This window comes from Apteryx rowi, unplaced genomic scaffold (genome assembly GCF_003343035.1).
Source record: "Apteryx rowi isolate R43461 unplaced genomic scaffold, aptRow1 scaffold_489, whole genome shotgun sequence".
Lineage (NCBI taxonomy): Eukaryota > Metazoa > Chordata > Aves > Apterygiformes > Apterygidae > Apteryx > Apteryx rowi.
In genome coordinates, this window is record NW_020450748.1 from 607,580 (window position 1) to 626,519 (window position 18,940).

Here is an 18,940-nt window from a genome sequence, read left to right on the forward strand (position 1 = left end):
CTTCTGGAACAATTAAAAAAAACCCAAACAGTTATATTATAATAAAAGCATGATAAGCTGTTACCATTCCCAAATCTTTGCTTCCCCACCCTCTGAACTGTATCTGGTGTTATGCAGACAATACAGAGACAGAGCTGTGCAAGTCACACCGTTGGCTTGGTCCTGCTTGAATTGGCAAAGCAGCTTGGTCAGAGTTAAAGAGAAAAAAATCAGTGTGCCAGTACAAGTGCTCACTGATGCAAGAGTGCCAGCACAAGGGCGCTTAAAATTTGGTTCTTCYCAAATACTAAACAAATTTTGTGGAAAATACACATTACTCAAATGAAAGGGTGCCAAGATTTGTTTGCATTTTCTTTTTCCTTTACTTTAATGATACTTCTGATCACTTTTAGCATCATGAAACASAGACTAACTACTCAAATGAGGTTGCTCGTCATAATCCCAAATGTTGGGCTTCCTTAGCTAATAAGCACAACAAAGTGTGCTAAGCTGCATGGTTGCTTTGCAAAGTGAAGCAGCACGTGCTACATACTTTAATTACAGGATCTTCACAACACTGTGAAATAGCTCAAGTGCCTAACTCGCTTTYTATTGGAATAGGAAACACTGCTGTTGTTACTGGTGCTATTATCATTACGATGGAAGAGAGTGTGATCTCTCTTTCTGGTATGGATAACTGTTTAGAAGGGAAATTACTGAAAACAAATTCATTAAGCCATGGTTACATCCAAACCCATTCCATGTGAAAACCTGCATTTTTCAGTAAGCACCAGCCTATTAACTGCAAGAGTTTGATTTTTTTTTTTTTTTTTGGTGTTGGGAACTCTAACATACTGCATCTCACAGAAGCAAAAACTCCAGTGTGCACTGTGCTGACATAAGAGACAAGGTTAAGTAAATTCTAAACTGATGAACAATTTCTTTGCATGAATCACTTTCATGAATTGTCATGGAGATACAGGCACTTGGCCTCATAAGAGACACATTTATCAGCATTAGCGGCATAATGGAAGGCAGTCTTTGAAAGACGATCTCTTGAGACAGCAGATTTCATCATTGTTGTGAGGCCATGTGGACATACGTGCAATTATCTTTGGAAACTTCACTTCAGTCTCTGTAGCACTATTATCTTCCACAAGCACCATTTTGTTACAGTTCCTAGTAACAGCAACCAAATCAGGAGAAAACATGACTGATTTTAATTATTCACCCAGATCAGGCTATTAAAAAAAAAGATTTACAAAACTAATTAAGGCTCAGCAGCCTGAGGAAATGATTTAATTTCTAAAGTACACATTCTTGCACATTGCTAATGGTGTCTTTTATGTTATCTAGATTAATCTCCCCCTACCCTATTTAAATATATACCAATTATGTCTTAATTCTGGCTGATAATACCTAAACAGACAGAGAATTAATTGGTTGTACATTTCTGAACTCAGTCAGCTTTGCTACTGCTTTTGCTGGGAGCAGGTTGTGGCTTTAAAATACTAAATAGTCAAAAAGTTATCTGTATATGTAAATAACATGAAACAGGTAAACAATAACCAAAATATCTGCTAATATGCGGTTGTCAGTCATCTCAGTGGTAACCAGGAGTACCCGAGTCAAACACAACTGCAATCAGTTGAGTAACTAAAACCCTGGTCTTCATGTTTCTGGCAACATTAATGTAAGGTTTGTAAATACAATCCAGATACATATAACCCATTACAATCAGAGTACTGATAAGATGGGCTTTTTTTTCCCTATCTCTTTCTCACATACGCACACCTCCTTTTCACACTGTGAAGGCAAAAACATTTGCAAGTTGCTTTTCTCTTTATTAACTATAAATTGCAAATTAAGTAGCTGATTAAAACCTGGCAAAACTCAATGCAGCTCCCACTGAAGTCACTCTGAATTTTAGTTGCTCTGGCTGGCTAAGGCTGTAAGATTAAAACATCATCTTTGGTCAGGGCTGCACAATACATTACCTCTGTTTTTTCTATCGTCAAGACTCAGTTTATCCCCACTGTTGTAGGTTTCACTCTTAAGGAAGTACAGAGATTACCGGGAAAGTTAAATCTAGATCAGTGCTGAAAATCAGAACTTGCAGGTGGGAGAATTAACTTTGGTTTCTCTATTTATCTGTTAATAGCCCAGAAAAAAATCGCATCTTACATTTTCCTTATTCTGCCTTTGTAATCCAGTATTCTTCATCGTGTCTGTTGTCTGCCCTTGGCTGCGAGAGCCTGGCAAGCCGGGGCACTAGCTAATTTTTTGCACCTCAACTTTTGCAGACAGTTGCATTCACACACAGGTTGCAAGGGACAGCCTGCTTGCACGCCTCCTCCCGGGGTGTGAGCATCAGGGATCTGCTTCTCCCCAGAGCTCAGGGGGGCTCCCGGCCTGACGCCGGCTGGATTTCATGCTACAGGGACAACAGTCACTAGGTCACACTCAAGACAAGGCAACACGCATGGGGCAGCTTTCGAAGAAAACTGCAGCGCTTCAGTGGATCAGGCCCCTAATGTTTTTGTCCGGCTTTGCTGCACAATACAAACTCAATGCTTCTGTGGAGTCAGGGTGTTATTATAGCAGGAGAACAGCGCAGTTAACTGTTCTTATAATGACACCACTTTATTGCTAGTTTTTGTGAAAAAAAAAAAGTATCACATTTGTAAGTTGTTTTTTTTTCGCAAGAGCTGAAACAAGCACTTTTTTTTTCATAAAACAAACACAAGCCTCATAGAGATGACGGATGTTAATCTCGCCTGCTAAATATGGATCCTGTTTGGAAAGGTGAGAAAGCTCGAGATCTTCCCTGCTTCTCTGTCCAGGAACCACGACTACTGAAAAGCCCATTCCCTTGACAGGTTTTCCAAAGGAACAGAACGGCCAAGAGACATTTATCAGCAACATCTAAGCATGCCAGAAGAGTAGGACTCCAACCTTCATGCATATGTCCCCCTGAAACTTTGTGTACAAGAAATATCAGCGTTTTCTTGATCAGTTGAAATCAAGTAGAAACAGCAAGAGGGTGAGATACCTACGTAGACAGTAGAGGCTTTAAAATATAAGGCAAACTAAGGAAAGGGAAATCACAGAAATTAAAAATAATTCATTATTAGTTAAACCACAAATGTAAAGGGAGAAAAAAAAGATGGATGATACAGTCTGTGCATCATTCTGGAGGAAGAAGAGGCTGGGATCTCAGGGGCTGAGCTCTGGCACAGCCTGACTGCATTGCACATCCAGTATAGGGACACTTTCCTGAAAGGTGTATGTACGGCAGACTATATAGAAAGGGAAAAACTAATGACAGTGCAAAAATGTTCTATCATTAATGGTGCTAGTCACTGACTTTAAGAGATCATGAAGGTTAAATGGGAGTTAACGATTACCGAGAGTGAATATTTGCATGCCATAGCACCACAGCTCTGTATAGCACTTCAGAGGGATGTTAAGGGAAAAAAGGCAGAAAGAAAAAAAGAGCTCTCCCTAAAGAGCCTACAGTATAATTTAGGCAAATGTAGAATGTGGAGATAAAGAAATGAAAGGGCCACTCAAATTCATTATGCAATGTAAATGACATGATGAGAATGAGGAGCTGATCAAAAATTCCCAAGGATGATATTTCTTTTCTGGCAAGAAGACACAAAGATAGATAGAGACCAACACCATCTCCTCTACCACCACCTGCTCGAGGGTACTGTCAGGCAGAAGATGGGTAAGCGTTTTGGGGTTGCAAGTCTGGTGGCAGGGCAGTACGACCAGCACCCAAGCATCTGGCTGATGCCAGTACTCCTACCTTGCGCTGGAGAACCACTTTTCTTTGTGTTTTGCCTGGTGCCTGGCATTTTCCAAGAAGTTCCACTTTGCAACTCTGCTGAATAAAAACTTTTTTCTTCAATAATACTAGAGGCGGATAGGCACTACTAAGAATTCTGTTTTTACATTACTTTCAAGACAATCAATTTTACAGGTATTTACTCAAGGTACCCTGCAATGGATGTGGTGTTCCAGCTAATCTTCATGACGAGCTCCCAGTAAATAAAAACACCAGTCTTCCATAGTCTTGGAATATTTGGAAGTACGCAGATGGCACAGATTTACCGTTAGAATCTAAATTAGTGGCTACTTTTCACTCACAAAACATGCACGGGGATAGAAAAAAAGAGGAAAGGGTTCACCCTGTGGGCTTGAATAAGCCAAGCTCTTGTTTTCAAAGGTATTTAGCATCCAGCTTTAGGTATCTCAGTTGAGTTATTTAAATCACACCAAGTTGGCTGTCCCAACGTGCAGCATTTTGAACCTCCCTGGCTATGCCTGTCCTCACCAATTTGTGGCCCAGGGCCTGGCAGCGGGTTGACCACGTCAGGCACCTGCTACAGGGCGTCCTGGTCCCAACCAGCTCCTTGCTCTGAACCAACACTCTGCTGTGGGGACAGTGCTGGGTAATGTCCCATAGCTGGGACATGGCCAGCACCTATGCCTATAGGTGCCTATAGGTCAGCTAGGACATGTCGATTTATAACATCGTTTCTCAATCTTTCCTATCCTAAGGAATTTTTGAAGAAAATTCAAGAGCCACCTTGCGCAGTGCTGCTGCAATGGTTTTCATTTACAAACACAAATCCTGTGCTCACCTGAGTTACAGCATAAACTTTTTTTTTCCCTGGGTGGCTTGTGGGATCCTGTTCTTCTGTTGTGCATGGTGCTGAGCTGACCCAGGGCTACTCAGTTAATTTTCTTAAGTTGTTTTTAAGGCTTCCCAAGGCAAACTATGGCTGCTTTTAATGTCTGGATTTGGCAGGAGAACGCAAGCACAAGGACTCCATCCTCTCTGTACTTGTTTGTATTTCCAAGAAYGGCGAAAAGGGAAGACAGCGCTGCCCACAGACCCCAGTGCACACACCCTGCCTTCATGTATGTTCATTTATAATTTGCATGTGTACATGTATATATAGTTCATATATGTATCTTCAAGACTCATAGAAGAACAAAGTCTCTGACCTAACTGATGATTTAAATAAGTCTCTGTAACAGGCAATGCACGAGAAAAGCACAGTGCCCCATTTTAAAGGCTGATGATGTTGCACACGTGTCTGCTCTGCGGGGCCGCTACGTCTGCCTGCACCCCAGGTAAACAGGACGCAGCTCACAGGCGCCACTGCGGCCAGGCTCCCGCCTGCCCACACACCTTTTCAGCTGCACACGGGGATCAGACCAAGTGCAGCATGCTCTAATGACTTATTACGGTTATAATTACAAATCAACTGATTTTAAGACCTGTAAGTCTTGGCTGCGTACGCTGAGTCTGCTGAGGCAGGAGGAGAGGAGGTGCAACCTTGTTTTAATGAAGATATGATGTTGCTCTTGGCTCCCTTCACCACGAGGTGAAACCCTATCCCCAGCTCTCTGTCTATAAACAGTAATGGTATGGATGCTGGAAAAGGCTTCAGCCCCTACCATCAGCACAAAAAGCAGAGGAAACTGGGCAGACCACTTTTCTGCGATGAGCCAGCCTACAGGATTTCAGTAAAATCAGTGTCCAAAGGGAGACAAAGTGGATAGCTCAGACTCTACCTGCGCTAGAGGAAGCAGGTATTTGATGTTCACATGCTGTTCACTGCACATGAAGGAGAAAACCCTGAGCTGTGGCACCAGAAGCCACCAGGCGCTGTTGCTGTGGGGGAACTGCATTTGCTGCCAAGACGTTCATTAGCACAAAATCTTTGGCACCACATATAAATTTAGTTGGTCCCTAAGCTATGATCCAATTACTCTGTGAGACAAGGTGATTTTCTYTGCTTGTAGAAAACCTGCAGCCTGAATCTACTGATACAAGTACAACGAACCTGAGAGGCAGCACGGTTTAGAGATCAAATCTGTGTCCTAAATTGCTTCTACATCATCTCTGGAAGGTCTTGGTAGAGTAAGGCCTAATTGCACTCTAGTTAATGTGTCTGATGGTCCTATAAACATCCATAAAAAGAAATTTTGAGTTTTATCATGTGATTTTGCTCATAATTGCATATTCTTGAAAATCGTACCTGGGTAAATGCCTTTTTTTCTTTGTGCATTTCTCTGCTACCTCTTCTCTTCAGGGAACTCTAAAATAGAAGCAAAGCTGCRTTATTGATAAGCTAAATAAAAAGTCTGCAAGTTTGAGATCACCATTATAAAACTGATATTGACTGAGGAGAAAGGGATGATATTCTCCTGTGCAGCTGGCGATTTAATTTTCTGTATTAATCACTAAAAAAGAAGAGATGATCAGGGCCTTTTCTGTGAAATTTTCAGTGCACAAAATTTCCCCCGTAAAAAAGAACTGAAATTAGTTAAAAGTTCACAGAGGCAAAATCCCTCTTTTATTCTCCTCTGGCCCATTGCAATTTTGGGGAAAACTTTCTTTTTGAACAGGGCAACGACTTATGCTTGATGAATCCAGGGCAGAAGTCCAAGAATGTTATTCACAGTGGAYGTGAAAAACATTTGGGAAACATCAGAGAAAAGCAACGTAGAAAAAGGGAAGGTCAAAGATGTTTAAGCCATGTGGCATAACATTATAGGTTAATCCTTGCTAGCAAACACACTGAGGAGCCCAGATAAAGACCAAGTGAAAAAACATTCTCCATTTATTTCTGAATTTATTTTGCAAATTAGATGAGATTGGCTTTGCAAATCTTTATATCACTTTATAAAAAGTTTTTTAAGACACAAGTTTAAGTTTAAGACAGAAATGATGTCATCACCACTGTTTGGTTTTCAGAAACCTCTCAGCACTCAAATGGAAGAGGATAGTTTTCCTTACAAGTGGGAGGTGAATCACAGCCATAATGTTACCAGTTTTTGCATTAACTCTCTCAACCTTGTGTTTGAGGACCAAGTTCAAACCAGTGTGAGTTGGATCAGTTTAGATGAGGCATAAATCTGACCTTTGCAGGTTAAAGTATGCAAGTATCATACGGGAACAATAGATATCAGGCAAAGAAGTGGGAAGCTAGAAACTACCGAGTAATTTCAATTAAAAGTGGGCTGTATTGCTTTGGTTATGCCCCAAAGTTTCAGCTCTCCTGGAGCCTGCTCCCTATACACAGGARAAGCAAATATTGGGCTCTATTTCAGCTTGCAGTTTCTTCCTTTCTGCCAATTCCAGATCCCTTTCACAGAGATTTATTCCACCACTACCTACCATGGCCTGCAGTGACTTGCAACATGTTTGCACAGAGAAGATATTTCACGTGTTTACCACTTCAACAAGCAACACAGCAGACTTCAGCAAACTCCAGTGGAAATATTAATTTTTCAGTCCATAAAGGCAGGCAAAGCCCAAAGGATGATACTCCCTAACGATCAGCCTGACACTGTGGCTTCTTCCATTTACTGCGAGATTACATTATGGCAACCTCTATTKACATTTGTTGCACAAGGGACAATTCCCTGCGTGATGGAGCAGCACACCCAGTCCGGGGCCAGCTGCAGCATCCGTCGGGCTAAATCCTGCTCTCAGTAACCAGTGTTAACCTCGTGATGCCCAATGTGCTTATGGGACTTATTTGGCATTTACAGCTGTGTAACTGAGAACGTAATCTTGTCCTCCTGAGCCCAGTTCGAAGAAGCTGGTACAGTAACGGGCCTGCAAAATATGAGCTCCTGCAAGGAGGGAGAGGCATCCTGCTCATTAGCTACGTCCCCTCTCGTGCCCAGCCGTCAGCTGTCCAAAAACAGGACGAGAACTCCGGGGGACACTCGAGGCGTAACCAGCCAACGAAAGCTCTCCATGGCTTTGTGGCTTTTTCTGACTATTAAGGTAGGCTTAACTCAGCTACGGAGCTACCACAAATTATAATTATGGCATGCTAAGATGAATCTCTCCTTCTGCTCTTTGTTACACACAGTTAAATAGTTAAAAGCCATTCATACCCAGCACCATATGCGCAAGACGTTCTACAGTTTATTTTTGTTAATCTGCTCCCTACTTTAATCCAGTGATTTCCTATAACTAATGAAGCTGAGTAAGAGAAATGTTTTTTCTTGGTAAGGCAAATGTTTTTTTTCTGGGTACTGAAACAGTTTAATGAAAAAGATTTTAAACACTGAAAACATCATCTGAAAACCTGTTACACAAGCTTAGCCAGGATAAACAACGTTACTGTGTTTTCTCTTTTTTTTCCTCAGCATAGCATTATTCTGGAGACAGATGTGTGACTGAAAGCAGTCACCAGTCAGAGCGGCATCATGTCCCGGTGGGCAGGACGGGTCGCTGCAATTCAGGAGCTACGGGGCATTGTCCTGGCCCTGATACTCACTACTTTACTGTGTGACTTCAAGCAAGAGTAACTCGAGCAAGAGGTCGAGCAAGAGATATTGTCTAGTTACTGCATTTAATTTGCAAGCTCTCAGAGTCAGGGCTGAGTTTACCAGTTTCTGTGGGGGCCTCAAAGCACTGCTGTAACAAACTACCAATCGTGCCAGAAATGCAAAACCTTGTGTCAAATCCTAGCACACCTTAGGCAGGCAAAACATTACACTTAGAAACATATAACTTAAGAAACTAGGTGATAAAACATGTGGGCTATGGCATGCAGCAGAAAGTAATAAAGCCTTTGCTCAGTCATAACAAATAATACGAGATAAAGTTCAGGTAACAGAAATAGATCAGGTGATGAGAAAACTAAAAGGTAGGGATCTGGCTTTGGAAGTTGTATGCGCCACTTCTCACTGAAAAAAAAGGATTTCACAGATACAGACTAACAAGTTCTTAACAAAATGCAAAGATAGGGCCTCGCTTTAAGCATTTTCATATTGTTCTGTTTGCTTTGCATGAGAACAACCTTCTGATCAGCATTCGGCTGGAAGGTTGCTCTGTATTTCCACGATGCAGAGATTCAGCTGCTAGGCTGAGTCTGTCCTCAGCCTAAGGGAAAGAATGTAAGATCTTTGGGGGTGTCTTATAGAGCGAATATCAACGGATTATAGAGCAAAACCTCCCAAGTGTCAGTGCAGGACCAGAAACATAGGCATGACAACGAAGGACTACATGACCCATGATCTCCGTGACCTCCTCTATGTGAGAGGAACATCTCCATTTTACTGCTGCGGGACCAGGTTACGTTTGTGTATGAAACACCAGCCGACAGCTGATGTTTTATCAGCACTAAGGGCAGAGGGTGCCACTGCAAAAAGAAGTAGGCGGAATACACTACCAGTCTAAGTGATTGCATTTAAAATGTACAATAAAGGAGCATTTCCCTCTGATATGTAGGAAATTGCCATCAGAAGCCAATTTGAATTTAAGCTAGAAGGAACATTTTTATACTATTTTTTATACTCAGGAGACCAATCAGAGTTGGCTAAAAAGTCTTTCAAAGATGGTTAAACAAGATTTTATTATTCCTTTGGTTAACATAGTCTCTTAAGAAAGAGGTTACTCAATGGAAAATTTCTTTCATCACAGTTTCACTATAGCTTGACTGTGACCACATCTCTCAGCTACAGAGAAGAGCTAATATATGGGGTTAATAAACTGTGTGGTATTGTAACAGTTAAATTCTCAAAAAGATTGTTGGATGCAGTGATCACAGTATTAATAGCAGGAAGAGACACAGTGATTTTCACTTTCTCGAGGAGCTCAGCAAGCAAAAAGAAGAGATAAAGTGCATCCTTCAGTGAAATCCATTTTTAACAGACCTGAGAAGAGTCTTGCAATCTGAGCAATGAGAGCAGAAAGAGAAAATGAAATTACCAAGGTGGGGAACAGTAAGCAGCAGCCAGTACATTGGAATTAGATGTTGAGGAAGACATTGAAATAAAGTCTTAGTTAAGAGCAGTCATAAATGTGAACACATGATATGTCCCAAGTTTTCATACTAAGAGGCAAGGATGAGACTAGAGGTGCCAAAAGGAGGCAGTAGAGAAGGACTTGGAAAAAAGATGAGAGAACCAGCTCCTAATAGCTGCCAGCCTGTCTTTTTATTCACTGCTACTAAYAGGAGGGAGTCATTTTGGGTGCAGCCTGGCATCTGCAGGCAGGTGCGGGCTTGACATCGTATATGCATCAAACTGAACCTGCTACATCAAGGAGTCAACCATTGAAGTGACAATGTTTGCAACTTAAGAACAGAGATGCTGGCTTATAAAATCTGGCTCTGAAGGCAATTTCTGCTACTGTGGTGTGCAAGGAATTATGCACAAGCATCACTATGGCTTATGAGCTGTATCAGTAACGTTCCATGTGCAATGATGACTTGCGACTGATGGCTTGGAAATGGATTATCACAATTTTGGTTTGCATTTATTAGAATGTACTGCCTGTGAGAGAGCTGACATTACTTTAAAAACAAAAAAACATGCAAGAGTGATCAAAAATGCTTGCTCTAAATACACCAGTAGCTTAAACAGGCTGCTTTCAGATTACTGCTACCTCTAAAGCAAACCGTTCCAGAGTTGCACATGGGCATTTCACAGTGAAAGTTAACTTCTTGCTGGCTGTTAAGCACCCTCACGTTCAGCAGTGTACAAAACATTCGGAGGAACACCGTCACTGCCCCACAGTACAAGGCTGATTCAAAAATCTTTCCAACAGACTGACCCTTTCATATCAGTTTTACTCCCAGGCACACCAGTGATTTAAATGAAGGTAGGTCTGCTTCGCACCGGAGTGAATCAGAAGAAAACCGGATTCACTTGTAACAGATGGTCAGAAGGTGCATTTACCCGCGAACAGCGTTTGTTAATTGCATCACTAATCCCTCTTCAGGAGCGCCTCATGGGAAGTGTTTTTCTGGCACTGTGCAGGACAGCGTGGGAAGGTCATGGCAGAGCATGACAAAAACAGGGGATCTCCTTGCTCCTTAACCGGTAAACTCCCCCTCTGCACAGATTTGGCTCCACTGGCCACTTCAGACAGTTTTCTCCTCAGCTTTTTGCAGTGTTCGACTTGCCAGACCCCAGCATTCATGGGGTGCAAGATCCCCCTTCAGAGCCCCCCCTCCCCGGCTTGCCCAGCCTGCTCGATAAGACAAAACCTTTTGTGCAGAGATCTGTCACTCTCAAACTGCTAATGAATAAGCTCTTTTAACAAATACACCACTGGAAGAACGTGAACCAGATGTGCTTCTTAGGAGGGGGCAGGGATACATAGCTTTTGGCTATCACACTGCAACTTTCTGAAAACTACTTCCTGCTACCGTCACCCACCTACCTGGTGAAAAGGAAGCATTTCCCATTTCTGTAGCAACATCACTCTTTTTAATGGTAGGGTGTCCCTTTTTAAGGCCTGAGGTGTCTCTAAAGACAAGGTATCCCACTGAAATGTTGTTTTGGTACCATCCGGTACTTCTGTATTACAATGGCTCTCAGTGAAAGTACAGCTGCAGATTTTTTGCATGTGGACTCTCATCTGTACCTATGGGATGGTTAATGGAACCAGGAAATACAATGAAATACTAATTGCTTTTCAATTGCTGTAGGCCCTTGAAAAAGATATCTCACCAAGCCCTGATAAAGCCGGCTTTGACGCAAGCGATCTATATCTGCACTCATTCCCATGTGTGTTTCATTTACTAGAAACCTCGAAATACTGTGATATTCATCATTCACATGACCTAGMAAAGCAAGCCATGTCTGAAATGTCATAAGCATTACAGTTTGGGATGAAAGCTATCCCTTGAGTAAAAAAGCAGCAAAGCCCACTAGCTTTCAGCACCAGCTTAAATTTCCCTGCCACTTCATTACTCTATTGTGCTAGGCTTATGAATAGGGGCTTTGGAAGAGCTTCCTTTTTTTGGCCTCTTACTGCTCACACATGGCACCAGTTGTCTCCCACTCCTTCCCAGTGCCCTTTGCATGTGCACTGACACTGCAGTCATAGAGGCTAGACTGGTGTTTACAAATAATTGGGTCTGACAGACCTGGGAACACGCTGCAGCGAAGGAAGCAGCAGGGTTACACCTGCTTTCCGAGAGCCTCAAAGGGGAGGCTGCAGCTCTAATCAGAGGTGGATGGGAAACAGCTGGGCCAGGTCAGTGTTTGCTCACAACAGAACATTTCACTTCGTATTTGGTCAGTGGAGGCTGACAAGGGGACCTAAAAGCAATATAATCCTTTTTATTAATGTAATAATTACTCAATAACCATTATAGTAATAACTGGTAAGCAATTACAGCATGGTGATATAGTAATTGTTATTAATATAATAACTGAGATGATGCAACAGACAGCCAAGATCCTAAACTGGTGTATTGTACACCAGTATACTAACTGGTGTATTGCTGTCTTATGCAATGCTTCTGACCAAATACTTCATTTATGTTTTAAGTTTAGTAAAATGTATTTTAAAAAGTCCCCACAAGTGACATTGTATTGAGACATAAAATGCCCAAATTACATGATACATGTCATGATATATAAAGAAAATTATAATATTCTGAGACCAGACTTCCCTTTTTTTGTTTCCTTTACAGGTGAAGTAAACCAGAAGTAGTACTGCTTCTCTCCCCTCCTGCTAAACCAGTGATGTGATGCTGATGTGCCAAGGGGAAATGTGCCCTTCCAGGCCTTTCATCCCTCCATATAGGCCGCTATTAAATGTGAATTCGCCATGCTGCACCTGTCCTTTAAACCCCACATCCCAGACGCACTTGCTGCTCCCCGGCTGTTGCACAGCTTCACGTCCCATCCCTGCGCCAGAGGAGGAAATCAGAAGCGCAGCTTCCTTAGGAAAGTCTGGGGCAGGAGTGCCAGCAGCACTATCTGGAGGGATCTACCGGCCAGTTGCTGCTGRCCCTCTGCCCCTCCACCTCCCTGCCGCGCTGCGGCCGCGACTGTGCCATACGCCAGCCGAGGAGGCTGCACCCAAATCGCCCCGCAGCAGCTGAGCCGGAGCCCTCGAGCGCGAGCCTGCCCTTCGCCCCTCTCGCGGGGCACACGCACTGCCTTGCTCGCCCCTCTTTTGGGAAGAGCTTCCGTTCACAAGCCGGGRTGTAATCCCGGAGATGTGCGCTGCGCTGACACAGCCTGAGCACTGTAATTACTGTATTAGTATTAGATTGCAGTAGACAGCTCATGAAAAACATGCCAGGCAGGATATACACGCAGCAACAGAGCTGCCCTGAAACTGCTTACCAACAGTGACACTATTTTTTTGTCTGCCACAAAAACATATGTAACGGTACGTGTCCGATGCCTGTTGTTTTAGAGCAAGCATCGGCATGCCGGAGCAGCAAGGAGTAAGCTGAGAAAGAACCAGTCCCGGGGAAGGTGGGCGTCTGGCCCCAGCGATGCCAGCGTGCGGCTCTCTAAACAAAACATGGGGGCAAAATTCTTGAAGAAGATGAAACAGCTTGCAAGATTTTTATAAACCTCTTTTTTTTTTTTCCTCTCTTGTGAGGACAGATAGTGCATCACTCTAGGCAAACTAGGCACCTGCCGGTGAAAGCAAGTCCTGTGAAACAACCCCCAATAGAGCTGCTCTATCATCGGTGTTGCTCCAACTCAACGTTGCCAGCATCACTCAGCACCGGCAATGCAAACTGCACAAAAGCAGAAGGTGAAATACTCTCCTCTCCTCTCCATTTTCACTGAGAAGTGCTTTAAATCCTAAATCTTTCTTTAAGGAATTGTACCAAATGTCCTGCTGCCGTGCCACAGGCCTTTCAGCTGGAGCTGCTGATGGGCAGCCGGCCAGGGCTGGGTTTATGAAATTGGACTGCAGGACAGGTAGTGCTCAGAGGGGATTATGAGTTTACATTTCCGAAGGAAGACAATATGAAAGCACTTAGCACCGATCAATGCACACCCAGCATGGCGTTTCTTGTAGCACAGGCACTCTATTATAGGCATAAATGTACTTTTTTTCAGCAGAAGACTAAGAAGGCAGTATATGCTCAGAGATAGATACCTGTTCTCCAACTGCTCACAAACAGAGTTAGAGCCCTTTCATCTTCCGCTCCTGAACGAGTTTGAAAAGTAATGCTACGTGGCTGCTGGTCCCTGTTGTAGAGCTGCACTTGAAAAGCAAAATATGGAGTTTCACAGTGATGGAGAGAAGCAGAGAGACGTGATCGGGACAGCACTGTTAAAGGAGAGGACAGGAGCTGAGTGAAGCCCCAAGCTCATGCAAGGCTAATGCAGCAACTTACAGCACTAGGAGAGGCAGAAAACACAGCTCTGAAATCTCTGTAGTGTTTAGGATATAGGTGTAGAAAGCAAATCTCAAAGAATCTAAAAAAACCCAATTTTTGGAACTCCTTTTGCAGAGGAAGATATGCAGAATCGCTGAATGTCTGTGCTTCCAGCACTAATGAATTAACACCTACAGGATTGTTTTTGCTGTTGGGGGGCAGACAGAAAATTTTTCGAAGAGCAGACAACTATAAGCACAAGCATGTTCAATCTCCCCTGGATTAGAACAACTTGCTGTTTCTATAAAGTACTAAATGAATTTCTAAAGAAGCAGAGAGATTAAAGGTCAACCGAGATGATCCTCAATGAACGTGCCCTAGATAGTCTTTGTAATCCTTGGTTGTCCATCTATTATTTCACAATCCTAAGTGCACTGTCCTCTGACTAAAGGTTTCTATTTTTCATATTAATAGAATAAAAAGATGAGAAATTCACGCTAGTAGTTGGTGACATTTTTGAACCTCATATAATCTCTCCTTGTAACACACATTCCCATACATCATTCAATGCACATAACAGTTTACTGATAAGTGGTGTGTCACTCCAAAGACATACATATTCAGCAAGTCATGGGAGCCACAGTTCAAGTACAGATGAAGTTAGTTCTGGTATAGCAACAAGGCTATCAACTTGTATGAAAGAAATTCAAGCTAGAGTTAGCATTTGTAATTAAGAAGCAGTGGAGCACAGGCCAAGGCAAATGCAGGTGATAAGAAACGGAGGCAGCTCCTGCAACCAGCAGGCTGCCCCACCAACCTGCTGGCAACCGATAGCACACGTGGCTCCAGGAGCAGAAGGTTTAGGAGCACCAGGTTTCCCTGGTTACTGCCACGGGAGAAAAGTATTAGGCTATCTACGAGTCCAGTCTCAGCTGAAAATGGTCAGTAGGGTAAGAAATTATTAGTTAGAACAGACAGTATAACTGCAAAAGCCCCACTTACTTAGTAAAACTAGTCTATAAAAGTGTGTCAGGAGCAATCCTGACACAAACTGTACAAGATGAATATATAGCTCCATGTGGACGCACTTGGAAAGAAGTACGACAAGCCCAAGCAGGAACACGTTCCTGTAAACACCAAAAATCAAAGTGCACAAAAGCATTATGAAAGTGGCCGTGGAAGCTAACAGCAAATTAATTCTGCGTGACACGTTTTTCTGAGGCTACCATGACATGAGCAGGTTTATAGCTTATCCTTCACCATTATTCCTGCTTCTGGGCTTGGGCCGTGATTGCCTGGGAGCACAATCCCATTGCCTGTGGCCCCAAGCCTTCCCTGGATCTGGGGAGTGCTGCTTTCCAGGGGAATTGCCCAAAGGAGGAGTTTACTCTTTCAAATTTATTGGTTTTCAGCCCTCTTTAAATACACGCTGTTAAGGGTCTGACTGCTGAACTTTGTTTGGATACAGCTTTGCTTATGAAACACGGCATTTTATCTATTTTTCCTCAGCAATGGGCAAAGGAGAATAAAACAGAGAAAGCAGATRCCATACTCATGTTCTCTTAAAACAGCAAAAAGACTAGTTTCACYAATCTAGAAAACTCCAGTATCCATAACCCAAGGCAACAGTCTTTACTCAAGCAACTTGCTGGTTATTGGGATACAAGACTAAGGGACCTGGACCGTCCCTCTTATGTTAAGTTCTTACATAAATTAAAGATAAAAAAATAAAGGAGTGGGACAGCTTTGCCTGGCCATGTGCTTTGTCTTCTCACTGTATTCTATTCCAGTACTTCTGTTTAGTCCAATTCAAAATATCCAAGTTTCATCACTTCTCTTGAGAATTTACTCTATGCTTTYAGTAGTCCTAATAGGAGAGAATCTCTCATCTCTGACAACTTATCCTGCTGTATTTGTACCTATTGGTATTTTTAATACTTAAGCAGACACAAGAAGCCTAAAATGCAATACAGATGCACAGCTTTTTAATACTATCATTACGCCCAATTCTTGTGTTCCCTCGCGTGGAGTGAGCTGCGGGCTCAGCYGAGGCTGGCGTTCAGGAGCTCATGTATGAAATCTCATACCCTGCAGAAACCGCCAGCCCTGCGAAGGTTGGCACAGCCGCTGAGCAGCGCTGATGCAGGGCAGCAAGCACAAGGGCACTGGTTGTAGGCACAGTGGCTGCACAGGCCGAGGTCACTTGGGAAACTTCTCTTCTGCCGTTTCCTAACCTTTTGAGTGATTGAATTTGTAACCTTAGTCATGCTTTACACAGTATTTTTATGTTTATGCTAATAAATGGAGACTGACAGCACTGGGTTTGGAGGGCTTTCTCTCAAAGGCTATGAAGTTTTGCCCTTTCCTTCGTACCTTTACATACCTACTGTAAAATGTGCCTTTTGCTGAGACCATTTACATTTCAACAGTAAAATGGAAAAATCCCACCACAGCTCTCTGGATTGTGCTGCTGCACATCCAATCTCAAATGCAGAATGAAATATGAAACAGGTAAATAGCTCTACAGACTTCATAAGTCTCTGGAAGCTGATGCTGGCTGGGGTGTCCTAAGGTTGTAACCACAGTCTGAAATGCATAAATTGTAAGAGCTTAATGAGCTTATTGGTCCCATTTGCACAGCTTGTTGCGGTTGCTGCATAGTAAAGAAGAGGTCCCTGAAGATGATACGAGATTCAGCTTCTGAAATATAATTTTCTGACATTAACTCCGAAGTCCTCCTAATCTCTGGGTACTTGACATGCCAAAGTACATCAGAACAGGAACTTCCTCACATGTTTTGTGTCTGATTTGCCTACAGTGAAGAATCTCTTCATGTGTAGAAAGCTTTGCAAAATGCTCAGGAAGAGTAAAGTTGCAATGGYATGCATCTGCTGGTGACTGTAGGCTGGGAAAATATTCTGGGGAAGTTCCTTTTTATTATACTTATTGACATAAAAAAAAAAAAAGGAGGCACTTTTACTATAAATCACCACATGAAATACAGGGATTTAACCATGTATACATGACTAAATACCAGGTATTGCTATGAAATATACTTCTATGCCAAAATCACACCACTTTAATGATTTTTTTTAAAGGTCTTCTCACATTTCCGTTGACTTCAGTGAATCTTGGATTAGGGCTTCAGGAAGTACCAAGCTCTAGTTCTCTTCTCTGAAACCAAAGTTTTTAGGAGACCGGACAGCATACTGCAGAGGTATTTAATGGTCCCTAATCCATGACTGCTGTTGCTCTGCTGTGATTAAAAGTCAGGCAGCAGGGATGCCTGGTAAAAGGACACGACGAAGTCAGATCATGGGGCAAGAATACAAATCTTGGATTATTTTGTGAAGCCTGAAAAAAACAGCAAGTGCAGAGCTGTGAGGGGAGAGGGGACTAGATAAACTTTTAGCTTTCCCTTGGCCTCCCGGCTCTGCCTAGCCCTGGCTGCAGGAGTGCTGCGGGCTGGCGAGTAGCTGCCAGGCTTGCCAGACTGCCAGACAGCACCGCCGCTCTTACGTTTCACTGAGGATCCTGCAGATCCTGCTGCTCTAGCAAAACAAAACAAAAGGAAAAAATCCTGAACTATCTAGCTAAATAGCCTTTCTCTACCACTGGTCAGGGCAACCGTTCCCGAGAAAGCTGGTACTCTCCTGGCAATAACAAATTTACCACTATATTCTAAAATAAAAGTGTCTGTCCACACTGGTGGATCACCTTTTGACCTGAAACATGGCAGCTAACAGCAGAATAGGATTTATCCTAGCTTGGGTGCAGAAGATTAATGACTCTGAATAATATGTATGCATGACAGTGAATAGAGTCAGCCCTGCGAAAGGACTTTCACAGACCTGCATTTTTTTTTTTTTACATCAGCATTTCTCAGATGACAGTGTCTACAACAACGAGAAGTTAATACACCTTTCATTCTTTTAATTAAAACACTTATGAAAACTATTTCTTATTATAATTTAACTCATTGTTTGCTCTTTCTTTGTGTGTCCTAAGCCATCTGGAAAACACAGCTCCTTGCAGGTAAACTCTTTCTTTGCTCACCCTCAGGTACAGCAAGAATGCCTAGAGCAGAGTAAGGACATGAGTAGCTACTTTGAGAATTCCTAGAGAAAAATGCTGATTAAAGAACTGCATAATTTGGCCCTGCACAAAGGCTAATAAGTTGTGACATTTGAAAGGAATCCCCTTTTGAAAACACGACCTCCTTCAGGTATTTCAGGTAGGGCACCCAGAAAATGTAGGTGTGCAACCACAAGTCAGTTGGCTTGCAGAAATTTTGCTCAGATATGCAGCTATGAAAAGCGATAAACAGGACAGCACTGTATATGTATTAGGACATACACCCTTCAGAGTTGCTGCAAGAAGTTGTGTTTTGCTGTTCAGAAGCCAGAGTTACGGGTTGGAGCAGACACAATCGCACTGGGTTTGCAAGATTTTATTCCTGTAAAATTCCTCACAGTCCTAAAGCAGGCTCACTAGAGCCAGGACACCTGGGTGCATACTCTGCCCTATGAACGACAAGGAAGGGGAATAAAACTGCTTTATGGGACTGATCTTCAAATGCAGCTGCTGATTAGGGATGAAAATTTTAAGTGATAACAGTTTTTAGGGAGCATCTTGAGAACAGATGCATTTCTATTCTGTTTTTAGAAACCTTGATGCACTTTTTTTTTGCTTTGACAAATTTGGAGTCCCCAGACCCTTTTGCCAGCTATTTTCTAAGATCCAGGCAAACTTTGAGGCCCTAAAATGTTACTGGGAAGTAGAAAGTTCATAAAAACACAGGCAATTAGTACCTGGTCTTGACTAAAGCA

At 42.7% G+C, this 18,940-nt stretch overlaps 1 protein-coding gene across 1 annotated transcript in view; it reads right to left on the bottom strand.

Annotated features, from left to right (window-relative positions):
- The window catches only part of MTCL1 (microtubule crosslinking factor 1), a 98,355-nt gene that overhangs the window by 47,655 nt on the left and 31,760 nt on the right, over nucleotides 1-18,940 (bottom strand). Inside the window, exon 3 of the mRNA XM_026078793.1 lies at nucleotides 6,039-6,098. Within this exon, the coding sequence (XP_025934578.1) occupies nucleotides 6,039-6,098 (60 nt within the window). The remainder of the gene's footprint in view (nucleotides 1-6,038; nucleotides 6,099-18,940) is intronic.